This window comes from Hakea prostrata, chromosome 9 (genome assembly GCF_041222555.1).
Source record: "Hakea prostrata isolate BN-2017 chromosome 9, UWA_Hpros_2, whole genome shotgun sequence".
NCBI classification, from domain to species: Eukaryota; Viridiplantae; Streptophyta; class Magnoliopsida; order Proteales; family Proteaceae; genus Hakea; species Hakea prostrata.
The window spans coordinates 8,776,785-8,794,240 of NC_142608.1; the positions used below are offsets into that span (position 1 = coordinate 8,776,785).

The following is a 17,456-nucleotide window of genomic DNA, read 5'->3' on the forward strand; positions in this document are numbered from 1 at the left end:
CTCGTCTGCTCATTTCAAGTGGGAGTTGAGTCATATGGTCTGGGCGAAGGTTTATACTCCATCAAGATTTAGGGGTTGATCTAACAGGTCGCTTTAGTGTAGCTGCAAGGCCGAGGCGTTTTGATACGAATTATGGAGAGATCTCAAACATCCAAGCTAATATTCTATCATCATTGAGGTGAAATGAGATTGCTTTTGAAATTACAAAAATTGATTGGCTGTTGATAGTGAACGAAAACAGTAGGACGAACAATTAAACTTAAAATTATTGGATTTTTTGAAGGGAAATTTTTTTCTATTAAATTTTTTTTCTATGAAGATATTTTTTTTTTGGAATATCAAGGGTGTGAGAAAGAGTGTAAGGATCAATGCTCTCCAAATGTAATTTTTTTTTTCTTAAAAAAAAACCCTACCCCATTCCCAACCTCCCCCCTTTCTTCTTTCTTCCACTCGCAGCCCTCTCCCTCAACCCCAAGGCCTAATCTTGCACTACAGCCCCTACCCTCCCTACCGCAAGCCCTTCCCCTTCTCCTTCCAACCCTAGTTCCCTTCCATTCGCCAGTCCCCTCTCTTCTAATTCTTCTTCCTCTCCTCTCTTTTTTCCCACTTGTAGCAGCATAAGACCGTTGTTCGACCAGCTATGATGTACGGTGTAGAGTGTTGGGCTGTTAAAAAGAATCATATAGATAAACTCAGTGTAGCAGAAATGAGGATGCTAAGATGGATGAGTGGCAAAACTAGGATGGATAAGATAAGAAACGATCATATTAGAGTTGGTCTGGGAGTTGCTCCCATAAGTGATAAGCTTAGAGAAAGTCGTTTGAGGTGGCACGGTCACGTTCAATGGAGACCTATAAATGCTCCTGTACGGAGAAGTGATATAATCCATATTAAAGAAACTAGAAGAGCTAGGGGTAGACCTAAGATAACCTTAGGAGAAGTGGTGAGAAAGGATATGTATAGCTTAGGCCTTGTATCTAGCATGGCCTCGAACAGAACTGATTGGAGGGCAAGAATCCATGTAGCAGACCCCATTTAGTTGGGACATTGCTTGTTGTTGTTGTTGTTGTTGTTGTTGTAGCAGCATAAGAATCCCTAGTTTTTAAAAACCCAGAATTTTCCCCAAGTCCTAACCCTAGATCTCCCAACCTTACTCAAACCCTACTTCCTTCAGGAATCATATTCCTTTTCCCCTTCCTACCTTTGATCCCCTATCTCAGCCCTATCCCTTCAACCTAAACCTTAGTAAACCCTAATTTCCCCTTTTCTCTTGGAACCCTGGAAACCCAAATCTTAGTTTCCAATCGTACTTTACAAACCCCTCATCCCAACCCCATTCCACTTTAGGATCAACATTCCCTCCCCCTACCCTACCTTCAATCCGAACCCTAACCCTACCCTTCCTTTTAGAAACCCTAATCACTTAAGCCTTAGAATTCTGGAATTAAATTTGAATATTAATATAACTGAATTCAGACTTAGTTTTATAAAAGCCCTAATCTCCCCCATCAACCCTAAATCATCCTAGAGCCTTAGAAACCCTATCCACCAGGTATATTTGGCCCTAATTAGCTTTTGTCCAGCTGTAATCGCCCTAAGAAGTCATAGTTGCAGGGGGTTTAACCCTAATTTACTGCTTCTTCCAACCTAAGTGACCACGAAGACTGGCCCACAATTTGGGAGCTACATCATAAGGTTTAGCTGAGTTGCACATAATTTGAGTATGCATTGATTAATGTTTATAATTTCAAGAACATAAATGAAATTTCCAAAAGACAATGTGCAGAAATTATATACATGATCCAAAATAATTTTAATTGACTAAAAGATATCTGAGTTGAAACTTAAAAATGTGGTAGCCACAGGCAACATAAAAATATCAGATGATATGCAGGAATTTCTCTATTAGCCAGGGGGGGGGGGGGGAGAAGAGCCACTACCAAGAGCTGGTCCTGGCTGTGCGGGGTCCTAGGAAGGGTGAAATTTGATAAACTTCAATAAGACTCTCAAGCAGACGATGTTCCAAAATAAATAATATACTCACAAACTTAATACTAGGCGTGATGAATTTTGAAGTGAATTGCAACAGAAAAAAAATTAATAAAAAGAGGTGATTCAAACTGATATTAATACCTTTAAAGCAAGAGCAACAGCCTCTTCATGCATGGACATCATGCTATATATATGGACACAGGCACGCATTCGCTTTTCCTTGAGGCAAAGGCGCAGTGCATATTTGGGATCGTAGAAGAACTCAGGCCCATTTGGTTGTCCTCTGCCAAACTTGCATTGTAGGAAACGCAGAAGTGCACTATCATCCTCCTAATTAGAATCTCACGCAAAGACTCAAATGAGTTCTATACACAATAACAATGATGAGCATGAATACACTGAAAGAAGGGTCGTAGGACGACTAATAAAAATAACTCAAATGGGATCCGTGAATTCTAATGCGAAAGCTTCAAGTTATAACTAAACACAATATCAGCCTCTCTTTTTTTCCCAAACATATCAGAAAGAATTTTCAGAATGGGTGGGGTGAAGGGATGATTGAAGCATCAGTGCAATTGCAGCAGCAGATATTCCAAAGTATTGGCAGTACTGAAAGATTGAAATCCATGAGGAAAGGTGATGGTGCAAGCATAGTTGTCACGATGTCTAGCTAAGCAAAGATATTGTAAGTTTGTAACCAGCCAATATGTGAACGATTATTAACATGTCTTACCCCAAAAGAATAGATTATTAAAATGAGTATAGCAGCCAAATAGTATTTTTGAAATATATATGATGTACAGAAAAAAGTATGTTAACAAGTATATTTTAAATCTATAATAAGATAATTCTAAATCTAACAAATAGATTCAGGGTTTTAGCTTATGGAACTGGTGGACGAATTCTGAAGGTGGACAAACTGTACAAGTTGATCAACAAATCTTTTAGCTGTTTGGAGAGAGCTTCTATAGGTGGAAAGCGCAAGCCAGGAACATAAGGATTTGGTGGTTTGGAAAGGGGATGCCACAGGGCAGTTCACAACCAAATCAGCTTGGTAGTCCATCTGCCAGAATTCCCAGGAGGTTCATTGGATGCTAACTACATTCTTAGGCACTCCATCATTGGAGATGCTTTAGAGATTGCTCCCAACTAGAGACAACTTGATTAGAGAAACATCCCAGTGCAACCACTGTTGGGAAGGTAGAGAGAGTACAGACCAACTTGTCTTCCAGTGCAATCTCAGCTCTTTAGTTTGGGGCTGCATATATGAAAGTTTACTAATGAAACGGAGTGATGAACTGAATGTATGAAACTGCTCAATAGGTGTGGTACAAATAGGTGAAAATGGGACAACTGGAGTAACTGCTAAGAGATAGGTGAAATTGGAAAGTCATAAGAATGGATGCAGGATTACAGCATGTACAGACAGTAAACAGATTTATTCACAATGGTGAGTGGTAAGTCTATGGAGGACAATCACATTCACTTTATGAGGTTTGGAGGGATCTGAATTGAAGCTGATCAGTAAGATATGGTGGAAAAGAATGTTACAGGCATCCTATGGAACTTCAAGCAATTCTAAAAGGGTTGACATTGTGCGTTGAGAGGGGATTTATGAAAGCTTCTAGTTGATCCAACTCCAAACTAGCCATTGATATTATTAATGGAAGATTCAAGGTCTTGGAGGGCAGAAAATGCGAAATAAACCAAAAGGCTAACTTGCTATATGAAAAGGGAGTTCAGGCACAGGCGAAGAGAACAGAACTCACCAGCCCATGGTCAAACTGGACCAGATGACTAGTGAGCTCCTAGAGTTGATCCAGAGGGATGCAGACTCTAATGTGTTTTACAGGTTGTGATTGGGTGATTTTACCCACTTCAGAGTTCAGACAATGGTTAGGATGGAATGCCTTGCTTGGTAGAAGACTCCACCCCTCTCTTTTTGTTAATAAATTTATTTATTTATTTTCTTGGGGAGGTGTTTCTAGGAGGCTGCCTATTATGTACTATATATATCTCTCTAATACAAAGCTTATTTTAACACCCCCTTCCCCCCCCCCCCCCCCAAAAAAAAAAATAAATAATAATAATAATAATAATAAATAAATATTGCGGATAATGTAAAGAGCAAGTGTGCAGCCATTCCTGTTGTTTGTTAGAGAAATGCCCATACTTCTTATAAAGCTGAGAAGTAGAATATACAAATTGACTAGAGGACCAAGACACATAGAACCTTCTCTTGGTTTGGGCCTTCACATTTGGTTGCAAGTTGCATTACACTGCATTAGAGCTCTAGCAAACTCAGCAGCAACTTATGGAGGTTTGATCAGAAATGGTGTGGGAACACCAATTCTGGGCTTCACAGGAATCGGGGAAGAGCTACCAGTGTTAGCAACAGAAATGTAGGTTATTCATAGAGGCATATAAATTTGCATGAAGATAGGACTGTCGGATGTCTCCATCAGAATAGACTCAAAATTGGCAAATCGATATAATCAATGGGAAAGCTCAAAAGTCTCAGAAGGTTTGAGCTTTAAAAGGGAAAATACAGAATTTGGCAGCTCCTCTTCAGGCTAAGGAGTTTTGGCATGTGTGGAGAGAACAAAAACAGCTGACAGGTTAAATGGCAGGTACACAGCTGGGAGATGCCCAGTTTAGAGCAGGAATCTCTGGGGTTTCCAAGAGGAGCTAATTCAGATTCATGCAAAGAATCATGCCTATCATAGATCATAAGTGGGTTTTTGTTCTTGTAGGGAATCTTTTCATTAGGAGGGGCCCTCCTTGGTTGGAATTTCCTTCCCCTACTTGGAGTTCTATGGGATTGCATCATCTATAACTTCTCTGTTTCTAATACAAAACAATTACCCCCCCCCCTTCTAAAGAAAGAAAAAAGAAAAGAAACAAATCAACCTGCTTTGCATACAATGAGAGCACCAAATTGTGCACACCAGGATCTTCGTTAAGCAAACGATGGACGCAGAATTCCAAATATTTGATAACTTCATGTGTTTCATTCCTGCATCCCATGTAGCAAGAAAGAGTAAACAAACAAATAAATGAACTACAGATTATTTCTTATAAAAAGAAAATAAAATACTCATTGGTAAGACGTAAATACAAAAAAAGTATGAAGAGTTACCATTGTTGTGTTTATCTCTAGAAGTTGAACATGAGGTGTAAAAAGAAATCTACGGATTAGTAAATACAGTCTGAGCAGGTGGAAGCTAAGGTATTTAGTAATTATAAAGTTAGTAAACTCTGAATGTCAAGGTGAAGCAATTAATATACCTAATAGATGAATTCAACATTATAAAAATATCTATTAATCTAAAAAGCTGAAACAAATGAAATTGCCATGGTGCATTTAATAACTACGCTGAGCATTTGATCCCCAACAATGACACACTTCCATGGTACTTGATTTAGGTGTCAATTTCCTACCTGACCACCCAACAAGCCCGAAGTCCGCCTGGTTACTTAATTAGCATGGTGGGAGATCTCGTGAGATATCTCGCTATTTTGACATAGCGAGACGAGAGGAGAGGCAAGATTTGCGAGATGGGAGATCTCGCCATATCTCGCCTCTCTCTCGCTGCAACCATAAAAAATTGCCAGAAACTTGATTTTTTGTCGGAATTTGTTGGGGATTCAACTTCTAAACATCTTTAAGACATCTACAACATCAAATTATCATCATTCAAGACTATTTCAACTAGATCTACAACAAAGGTAAAATTTTCCCCCAAATTTGAATTTTTTCAAATAGAATGTTCTACAATGGGTGTGTGAGTTTACTGTAAATATATGTTGATCCACAAGCTTTGATCTAACTTTCATGGAAACCAATTTAATGTGACATTTAAACCTATATATGACATACTATAGTGATGAGTTGACTTGGGAGTCATATGTGGCCACCGTTCAGAATCAGTTGATGCAGAAATCTGAGTGATACTCTCGGTGTCTTGTAATCTGATTACTCACATACTCTTGTGATTGTGAATGTGAACTTATGGATTATGATTTATGACTTACTAAAAGTCTAAAACTTCTTATGGTTGTAAAATTTTGAAGCCATTTAAGTTCTTTGATAGTTTGATGTGTAATGTATTTAATACTTTATAGTTGATAACATGAATTACTTGATATCTCTACATTTCGGTTTTACACATAGGGTTGACTAAGAAGACTTAGTTACGGTTATTTTCTCACAATTCTAAGGCCACCAATGTGTTCAAAAGGCCTTAAATAGACTAAATACAAAATTTCAGCCCAACCGGGGCCCTAAAACCCACCAAGATGGGTCACCGAGATTATGCCAAAATTTTGGTAGATCTCGACCGAGATCTCGCCATCTCAGTCGAGATCTCTCTATTTTGGACTGGCGAGATCTCGCTCGAGAGCGAGATCTATCACCATGCTAATTAGGTTATAATCAATTTCATGATTTCATCCACTTTATCCAATTATTAGGCATCAAGGAATGACCATGGACCCATCCCAGATAATCAAGTAAAAGGCATCTCTTCCTTTTAGGATTCATAATTTCACTTTCTATCAGATTTTGACATCCCAACTTCATCACACCCTCCCAGCAGTTCATCCATCAACCATCATGGCCACTGAAGCATTTCGACTGCTGGTAACCAGATAACCCTACCACATTATAATTGGGTTTCTCTGAGTACGTTTATTTCTAGTGTAATGTGTCTCCTCCAAGTAACCTATCATATTCCTAGAAAAGAGACATTAACGAAACAGCCACGAAAGATCTGCTGGATCTAGGCCAAGACTAAGGCCTATGATTCTGTCTCAATCTCGTCTCTTTGATGTGAACAGGGTTGACCCCCCCCCCCGGCTGAATCCTAGAATAGGCCCCAAGGTCCCTCCAAACTAGCTAGCTGAACCCCTGTGGAGGGTATTTGGACATGGTCAGCCCTATTTAGTTGCTGGAATTTAATTCCAAAAATTCAGTTCTAATGTTAGAGCCCAATTTTGTTAAAAATCTTAATTTGAGTTACTAGTTGAGTGTCCTAATCCTTTTTCAAGTGAGATTCTTTTAGATTAGTTTTAATTAAATAGAATACAGAATGTGTTAATTAGAGTTTTAAGTTAGAATTTTATTTCAACATGTGTCAATAAGAGTCCATTAGATCTTTTAATTTATATTCCAATGGTAGTGATTAATGTAGTGGGATCCTAATCTATAAAAGAAATCCACTTAGATCAAGGTCTTTTAGTAGGCTACAAATAGCCTATTCTTTCTTTGTATTCATTAAGTTTGATTATGTGAATAAGAATATTGAGTTTGAGGGGCCCAAAGAGGGTTTACAGCAAAGTTCTTCATCCAGATGAACAACCTACTCTGTCTAGCACTCTTCCAGCAAGCTCTCAAAGGTTTCCAAGTACAGCAAACCCAAGGCCTTCCCCCTTCTCCCCTACTGTTGCAAGCCTCCCCCTCCTCTTCCCCTCTTATTTGCAGCATTCCCCAGCCTTTTTCTCACCCTCCCAAGCTCCCGCAAGCCATCCCCAACCCTCCCCTGTTATGCGCAGGTATCCACACTCCCTTCCCCTACTGTGATACCTTGGCAGCAGCCTTCCCAGGCCACCACAGTACCCCAAGCACCCTCCCCTAACCCGTTTCCCTACCCTCTCCTACCCTACGGTACACCCCACCCTATTACCTCTCTAAACCCCTCTGCCCCTCTCTTTGAGTCCTCTTCCATGCTGCAACAGAAAAACTGAGGAGAAAAGAAAGAGAAGAGGAAGGAAAAGATCCAAGGAAGACTTCTCATGATCCAACCCATATTGACCAATACTTAATTTTCCCCCTTTACAAACTATACCATCCTATTCAGATTCCCATCACTATTTAGTCATATTTTCATTCCCAGCTAGATTTGACAATTATTTGCTGGAAAATTCTGAGGAACCCCAAATTTTAGGGAGTTCATATTAGAAACCCTAACCCTAAAATCAAGTTCACAGCACTCTTGTTTCTGGATCTAAAAGAATTTGTGACTAATTTTAACAAGTTTCCACTGCAGGCATGGGCAGTGTATTTATCAGAATGTTGCTATTGAATTGGCAATCTTTGAAGGTTCAAAGGAATGTTGTACAAGAGAGAAACTAATAACCCAATGCTAGATTTGCTTTATCTTTCTATTTTCCCTAGTCAAGGGTTTTCTCATATAAATTTTGCATATCCGAATGCAACTTTTCAGTCTCCTCTCAACGCCCTCCAAATAAATGCACATGATTGAATTAAGAAAATTATGCAGGTTAGCCTATACCCATAGTAGGAAAAATCGGCAAAATATCACCAATTGGGAGAAATTTGACATGTAAAAACATTAAAAAACTTCCATTTTGACATAATTGATATTTCCATCATATCCACTATAACTTGTTCCAAAATTCCATAAAAGGAAAAATTATTTCAAAAATACTTTTTATCATACAAAAAAACTAATGTAAACAAATACTTCCTCACTTCACAATTTCAAAGTAATAATAGTTCATATGTCCATCACAAATAAAACTAGATTAGTAGTGATATGAACCCCAGTTTCCAAAATAGACTAAATTCTGCTGAAATGTTCCTGGAATAACATTTGTCTGATATTCACTAACATGACTTGCATCATTTAACACCAAATTACATATCAATGAATAAGAACCAACCACAAACAATAATACAAATAGTGTTGTCTTTCACAACTTCACTATATCTTTTACAAAATCATTATATTCAATTCAATCAATACCATCATCCATCTTAAAATGACTATTCCATTCTCATTCACAATAATCTATTAACCAAAGAACAAAATCCAAGTCGATGGACAATTGATATTTTAATGACTTGAAAGTAGATTACCATAGTATTTAGAAGTTAGAACAAGTAGAACTAGCAATTGTAAGAAGACATGATATTTCCCAAAACATTAGTCAAAAATATTTTTAAGTCAATAGGAAGTAAATAAGTTATCGGTGGAAATATAGAGGCACATAAACATTTAGAAAAAAATGTGTTTAAAGGAAAGTTAACTTCTAAAATCAACATTAAGCATCCAAACTCGACAACATTTCTATGCTTCAGCATTAATAAGTAGTAGTTTACACTTGTCAATGATACAACATCTAGCATTAAAAGCTAACTCAGATGCAACAGTTGGGACTGGAATATACAAGCCATCCGAGCTATATCTAGATAACTTGACCAGTTTGATTTCCAATATGCAACCAAATCAAAATCATCATAATCACTATCCATGCATAGGATCAACTAGATGAACATCCAGGTGCGATGTACTTCTATGATCTATCTCGGCAATCACGATTGTCCTAAATTCCTAGCGAATATATAAGTTTTTAATAGCATTAGTAACAAATATAGAAACTTACAACTTTAAAAATTTTAAGAAAAAGAAAAAAATAAAAGTAAAGCTTAAAGATTCACGTCTACTTATAGTATTCTAGATTTCCTAAGACAAGAAGCTCTACTTATAGTTCTTGTTGTAGGTTTCCTAAGACAGGAGGCTTTATAGTTGATGGAGTCTCATAATCTTATAGTTGCATACTCTTGTATTCATTAAATAGTTGGTACAATGCAAATTTTACCTAATAGCATTAGCATTTGAGTCTAACGGAGCAAATTTTGAAAATGTCCGCTTTACAAAATCAAGTTTGTAACTTGGGTTTAATACCAAAGGAATGGCCAAAATTGAACAACAATTGTTCAAATACCAATCAATTTTTTTCTTTTATTTTTTTCCCTATCTCCTTTGCTATTGGCTTTATGAAACTCTCCTCATTTGATGCCACCTCTAACAAACTCACATGTATCTCCTAAATATTGACTTAGTATATATTAAGAGTAGGATATTTGGAACTAGGCAACAAAACAATTATTTCATAAAAAAGGATGTAAGAAGCCTATCAAATTTTCAATTTTTGTCCGTTAATCTAAACTGGGGCATACCATATAATTATCCATCAAACCTTAAGGAATCTCAAATGCTTAATGAAAAAATATGGCAGGTTTAAGCATAAGATAAGTAGAGTTCCATCTTGTGGCAACATCTCCATGCAATCTCTTGTTATTTTCTAATCCCACTTGCCCACAAATATTCAACAATTTTACCTTTCTCACTTGAGATACCTTCATATAGGTTATACTAGATTCCACTAATTCGACAGCTTCATCGATGCACTTTAATCCATCTTACACAATTAAATTAAAAATGTGTATACAACATCTATTGTGGGAAAAAAAATCAACTTTAAATAAGATTATTTTTTTTAACTTAATTATTTTTTAACAACTCAACAACACTAATACCATAAGTAACATTATCTAAAATGATTGAAAACAATTTTTGTTCAATGATCCTTTCACTTAAGATTGAGAAACCACATTACAAATGTGCATACCAGTATGAGGGGGTGGCATTAAACAAAATTTCAATTTCTTATGCAACACTTAATCTTATCAATTAACCAGCAATGAATGTATCAAATAATGCATACATTCTATTAAGCTTATTAAATTGAAAAGGATTGGGGGTCACATACATTGAGTTTTTGTACAATGCCCCCCATACATATATTAAATTTCTGTATTACGCCACCCCCACATACTAGTATATATATTTGTCATATGGTTTATCAAATTTTGAGTTAATGGGTCATTGAACAAAAATTATTTACCATCACTTGGATAATACTAATCCTAATATCAATTTTGTTGAGTTGTAAAAAAAGAATTTAAAACGCTTCCATATAAAGGTGATTTTTTTTTTCAAAATAGGAATCGTGAACACGTTCTTAATTTAATTATGGAAGATGGATTACAGTGCATTGATGAATCTAATGAGTTGGTGTAATTTATGTGAAAGCAACTAAGGAAGGTAATATTCTTGGATATTTGTAAGCAAGTTAGATTAGAAAGTAACAAGAACTTGCATAAAAATGTCACCATAACATAGAAGTTAACATGACTTACTAAAATTTGTCATCTTTTATTGAAAAGCATTTGAGTTTCGTAAGGGTTTAAAAAACAATTAATATTGTATGCCCTAATTCAATGGGCAAAGACTAAAAGTCTGATAGGCTTCTTACATCCCTTCTATAAAATAACCGTTTTGTTGTTTGGTTCCAAGTATCCCACTATTAATTTATAGTTTGTCAATATTTCAGATATACATATAAGTTTATTAGAGTAGGTATCAAATAATAAGAGTTTTTAGCCAATGACAATGCCTATAAAAAAATTATAATAATAATAATTTGACACTTATTAGAGCAAAAATAGTTCAATTTTGGCTATTGCTATGGTATTAGACTACCATTACAAGCTTGACTTTGTAAAGTGGGCAATTTCAAAAGTTGTTCTCTGAGACTCAAATACCAATGAAATTTGCATATACCCACCATTTGACAAATACAAGAGCATGCAACTAAGTGACCACAAGACTTAAGTAAGTGTGATTTTTTTAATCGTTACTTAGATTTTTTTTATTTTTTATTTTTAAGTTGCAAATTTCTATAGTCATCACTAAATTTATTTATGATTAACATATTCACTAGGGATTTACAGCAGCCCGTGATTGTTAAGATGGATCAAGGAAGTACATATCAGCTAGATATAATCTAGCTTATCCAAGGATACCATGTTTCGGTAATGATTATGATAATTTTGATGTGCCAACATATTGGAAGTCAAATGGTCAAGAAATCTAAATGTAGCTCGGGTATCTCGTGTATTCCAGTTTCAATTGTTGTATTTGAATAAGCTTTTAGTGCCAAGGATCGAGTCATTGACAAGTATCGAAGTAAGCTACTACCTACCAACGCCAAAGTATTGATATATCTTTGGGATTGGATGTTTGATGTTAATTTCAAAAATTATTTTTCCTTCAAACAAATACTTTTTCTTAAAAAAAATTATATGAGCATGTGCCTTTGTTTCTCAATTAATAACTTATTTACTTTAGCAAGTAGCTGAACTTGCTGGTGATCTTAATGAGTTAAAGAATACATTAGCCAATGTGTTTGGAAATGGCATGTCTTCAAGTTCTACAGCTGCGAGTTATTTTGCTTGTTCTAACTCCTAAGTAGTAAATACTAAGGTAGTGTGCTTTTCAGTCATTAGAAAATCCATTGTCATTGACGCGGGATTTTTTTCTTCTTTGGTTAGTAAATTAGTGTGGAATGAGAAAGGACAAGTAGGTCACTTAAAGATGGATGATAATATTGATTGAATTGAATATTATGATTTTTGTAAGGTATATTTTAGTTGTAAAAGAATATTAACATTTATATTATTGTATGTGGTTGGTTTGCTCATAGGATTTAACTGCCCATGGCTATTTGTATATATCATGCCTTAAGCCCAAGACCCAACTCAGTCACTGTTTGCTACTGGTACCAAGCCCAGGTAAAGGAGGAGGATTGGTGCGTCAGGTCAACAACTTGCATCGGAATAAACCCCTTTTACATGGATTCGACAACTTTGTGATTGACTATTCCTTAAAGTTCAAGGGAAATTCTATATGACCGTCGTACGACCAACTATGTATGTATAGTGCAGAGTTTTGAGTTGTTAAGAAGCATCATATGAATAAACTCAATGTAGCAAAAATGATGATGCTAAAATGGATGCGTCACAAAACTAGGAAGGATAAGATAAAGAATGATCATCTAAGAACTGGTCTTGGGTACCTCCGATAATCTATGAGAAAGTCGTTTGAGGTGGCACGGCCACTTTAAATGGAAGCCTATGAATGCCCCTTTTACAAAAAAGCTATTTATTTAGGGCTGCAAAACCTTAGGAGAAATGGTGAGAAAGGATATGCATAGCTTAAGCCTTGTATCTAGTATGACCTCAAATAGAGCTGATTGGAAGTCAAGAATCCAAGTAGCCAACCCCATTTAGTTGGGATAAGGCTTGTAGTTGTTGTTTGTTGTATGCCTTGAGCCCAAGACAAGAGGCCCAAATATAATCTTTAATTTGAAACAGGCTGAAACTGCTTGCTAATGAGTTATTTGTAGTCTAAAAATCGATCCAACTTGAACCGAACCTGCACCAACTCGAAACCAAACCAAACCGAAAATTTTGCTGATGGGTCCATGTTTAGTAAGGAGCACCCTCAGCCCAAAACTGAGAAGTCCAAACTGAAACCAGCTGGGACCGATTCATTGACACCCCTAGATGAACCCTAGGTGCTGATCATACAAGATCCTGAGAAGAAACCCAAAATAGAAATAGGTCAACCAGAAGGTCAAAAGTTAACCTCAAACGAATGAAGACAAATTCTGCAACAGTTCAACAGCCTGATATAACCCAACAGGAAAAACAGTAAAATAAGGAATTACACCAGATCAAGAACTCAGATCTGGCTCAACTCGAGGTTTAGTTCAGTATCCAATAAATACAAGACATGCCCAAAGTATGGCTACCGTCCAATGGCACAAAAGTTTTAGTGAATTAACCAAGAAAGTCTCAGAAACTAAATGGTCCAAGAGAACAACAAATTCAAGCATCAGATTTGAGTGAATTGATGCTCGAAAGGTGATTCCTTCCAATGAGTGACACACTGAAAGTACTGCTACTAAACAGAGGTTAGAGTAGTTCTAATTTCTAAGCTCAGTTGCAGCAAACTAACCAGAAAACAGAGCAACCACATTTATAGTATTCCAGCAATAAAGTAGGATTAAATCCCTGAGTGAGTGTTAGGCCAACACTACCTGAAAAAAGATTTCTTCAGAGTCATAAATCCCTAGCAGAATTAAACAGCAAGCAAGGGATATATCAATCTTATCCGTGCAGCAAGCTACAAAGGAAATAAAGACATGGAAGATAGGAGAGAAGTTGAGCCCACTTGATAAAGCAAGGTCATAATCCCACTGACCTCTTCGATGGTTGGACACTACTGAATCCCATAGCACACTCATTAAAAGAAAATAAGAGTTCAGATTCCTGGCTGGAAACTAAAAACCAGGTGTAAATCCAATAAGAATTGGGAAATGAGATAACGGAGAAGTCTTCACTCATGTGAGGAGCCCTTAGTACCAACTGATGTTTAAAACTCGAAATAAAAATAAAGACAATTAGAAGTTAAGCAAGTGAATAACGAGCTTGTCTCGACAGTCATTAGTGGTGCCATACTCCCCAGCTGCCTGATGCAATTAACATTGTCCAGTTGGGTTAACTATGCCTTGGAAGACACTTTGGCCCATGGTTGCATTCTATAAGCCTTAAGACTTCTAATTGTTAGAATTATCAATGTAATGTACCTAATTTTATAAGCCCATAAAGTGGGAAAGGGAATGATATTAGTGCACAGGATTAGTAATTAAAATAAGTGTTTTGAGTTATATAAAGATACTTTATAGCTAAATAGAATTAACTGTTTTGAGTTTGTTTATTTTTATCAAGTCTTTTAGAGTGATTTTATGAGACAAATTAGACATTCTAAAGATCTATATAAATTTAATATATCTCCATAAATCAATTACAGTAAAGACGGAGCTTTTACTAGGAGTTTGGTGCTACTGAGCAAAGCATAAGGATTTGACATCCCAAAGCTGGTCTCTTGTCTTTTATTCACTTCTTCCCATTAAGTTTGATTCTCATCCCTCTTCCCTCCCCTTCCGTCAATATGATTATTACCTTAAAAAAAGCAGTAATAGCCCTCTCTGACCATCAAAAACACAAGAGTTCATCTTCTTCTCCTCAGAAATCCATAAGCCAAACCCTAAATTGCTGCAAACCTGAGACTCCTTAGATCTGTATAGCCTAATCTTACCATCAAACTCGAGGTCCTACCAAACCCTAACCTTAGTTTGACCTAATTCGCATTTTTTATATAGCTGAACTCAACTTGATCCCTTCCAATCCAGAACTACATTACCACCATTCCTCTTAACAACCTACCAAGGCCTTTTGGAGAAACTCATTAAAAGTCTCTTTTGTGGCCCTTAGCCTATGATGCCTTGAAGGTCTGTTTGGCTCTCCTGCAGGAGTAAGCTTTAAACCACCCTGCATCAACAACCGTGAATCAACGCAAGCATCAACAACTGGAGGATGTTTGCCGTTGTAGAATCAGAAAGAATGACCATTTCGAAGTTCAATCACCTTCAGAACTTAAACAAAAATTATGTTTTAATAGAATTCAATCTGCAGGATCCACTAGGTGTTACTAACTTTTTACCAATTTAAAAGCTGCAGTTTACGAAAGAACATAACAAGCAAAATCAGTCACACAAGGATACCACCATTACAGCTGAATAGGAACATATTATTAATAAAAGAAGCCAATTAGGTATTAATTACTTTGCATGAGGTTCGCTTGAATAACGCATCATTGCAGGAATCAGCTTTCGTGGGTTAAGGTTGTTTGTGACCATCCATGACTCAACAGTCTCATATGCATCAAGCATGATAAGATCTGGAGCAAACTTGTACTGCACATACATAGCACTTTCCTCTTTAAGTATAAAAGAAACATATGAGAAGATTAGATTGCATAATCATACCAGCCTAGCAAGAAATACTATCAAATCAAAATATCCAAAAAACAATGAAAAAGAGAAACTTAATATCCAACTCATCCAGTATACAAAATAGTGTCATAGTACCTGCAAATCTATGGGAACTCCAGGCTTTTGAAGCACTTCCAGAGCCCTTTTTGCTTCCCCTTGCTATAAAAATCCCAGGAACAGAGACAAGTCAAAACCATGACAGCACAACTGAGAGTCTTTGCTAATTTTGGAAGACTAACATTAATATTTATCATCAAACTCACACGTAGCATTATAAATATGTTTTAACTGCATTATTCACCTCATCTCTCAGAAATTTAAAGTGAAATTCAACATAAATTATTAATCAATTCCAGAGACTTAATTGTAAGTTGTAACACATCAGAGAGACACAAGATACACTAAAGATGTGCATTGAATCAGTCAAGAAATGAATGGATGTGCTTTTCATATATACAAAATACAGTTAAAACACCTTACTGGGCAACACCTAAACATATATCAACTTGCTACAAGGATTTCAGTCCTTACTTAATATAGTGACACATAGTCATCCCCTCCCCCTCCAAACCCAAAACATTAAAAGAAAAACAAAAAGAAAGAGGGATGCAACTTTACCACTTTTTCACCCAATTTTGTATTTGAGCAGCATAAGTCCCCAAAACTTGTTGCAATGATGAAGATTGGTTGTTCTAATGTTAGATGACCTCCTCCGATTCATATCAAAGAGAGACGACTTCCAGGACCTTCAGTTTCTCTCAACTTTTGTATCTCACACGTGATCTCCAACTTTCAGGTTTAAAAGAAGCATAAGCTATAACAGACTGTATTAACCCTGTATTGGTCGATAACTATGTACATGGTTCAAGGTCGAGCAAGATCTCAATCGTGAGACCAGAAGTCAAGATTAGGTGAGAAAAATAGAAAATCTCGGCCTAGATCTCGGTTGAGTAGAGATCTTGGTTTGACTGGTACCTCAATCCAAGTTTCCACTTAAATGCATGGTGTCCTCAAGCCTCTCGACCCCTTTTCTTCCCTAGGTGCTGTTCTGCCACTTCTAGCAGGATTGTTGGCAGGAAAACTGCCTGAATATTTTCCTACACTGCATAAACAATCCATCTACGTCATCTACAACAAGTAATCGACATGAATCAAGTGATTTTGAAGCCATTCTTCAAGCAATGGAAATTTTCTTCACCAATTTAATTTTTTTTCAAATAATATGTTCTACACCAGATGTTTGAATGTGGATTAAATGTATGTGGAATTATCTTTGCATAATCTAAACTTTCATGGAATCAAAACTATTTTTCTGTTATTATTATTTTTCTTTTGAATTTTTATAATTAAAAAATCTTTTGTAAGAAATTAAAATTAACAAAAAAAAGGAAAAATACTTATGTTTTTGTAAAATGATTGTAATATATGTAAGACTCCATCGGAAGGGGTACAAGCCCATGGAGTGAATTTTTTTTTCTCACGAATGTTGCTATATATTATTAATTTTCAGATTCAATAAATTAAATAAACTAATTATAAAAATTACCTTTCTTTAAGATGATTCTTATTTTATGTTGTTTTTTTTAATAAATACAATCATGTTAAAATAAGAATGCTGTGTTTGTGTTTTTTCACAAAGTCTGTGTTCCTTGTATTGAGAATTATTATTATATATTTTAAATTAACCTAAAGATGTAATTTCAATTCTTTAATATTTTAAGTTGCTGAATATATTTTTTTTTGGGCTAAAAGGGTCATTTTATAACGAAAAGAAGAAAAAGAAAAGAAACACAGCAATTAGTACCTACCTTGCTCACCCGCTACAACAGTTGCCCCCAATACACCCTTCCTCATTGGTTCCTACTCATAATTGACAACAACTAACCCATCAGAAACGATATCTAGGACGTCTAGAT

At 36.1% G+C, this 17,456-nt stretch overlaps 1 protein-coding gene across 1 annotated transcript in view; it reads right to left on the reverse strand.

Annotated features, from left to right (window-relative positions):
* The window catches only part of LOC149004509 (vacuolar sorting protein 18-like), a 112,433-nt gene that overhangs the window by 13,835 nt on the left and 81,142 nt on the right, over positions 1 to 17,456 (reverse strand). The window contains exons 16-19 of the mRNA XM_089168422.1: positions 15,637 to 15,699; positions 15,332 to 15,462; positions 4,903 to 5,008; positions 2,134 to 2,322 (exon numbers count right to left, since the gene is read on the reverse strand). Of these exons, the coding sequence (XP_089024548.1) occupies positions 2,134 to 2,322; positions 4,903 to 5,008; positions 15,332 to 15,462; positions 15,637 to 15,699 (489 nt within the window). The remainder of the gene's footprint in view (positions 1 to 2,133; positions 2,323 to 4,902; positions 5,009 to 15,331; positions 15,463 to 15,636; positions 15,700 to 17,456) is intronic.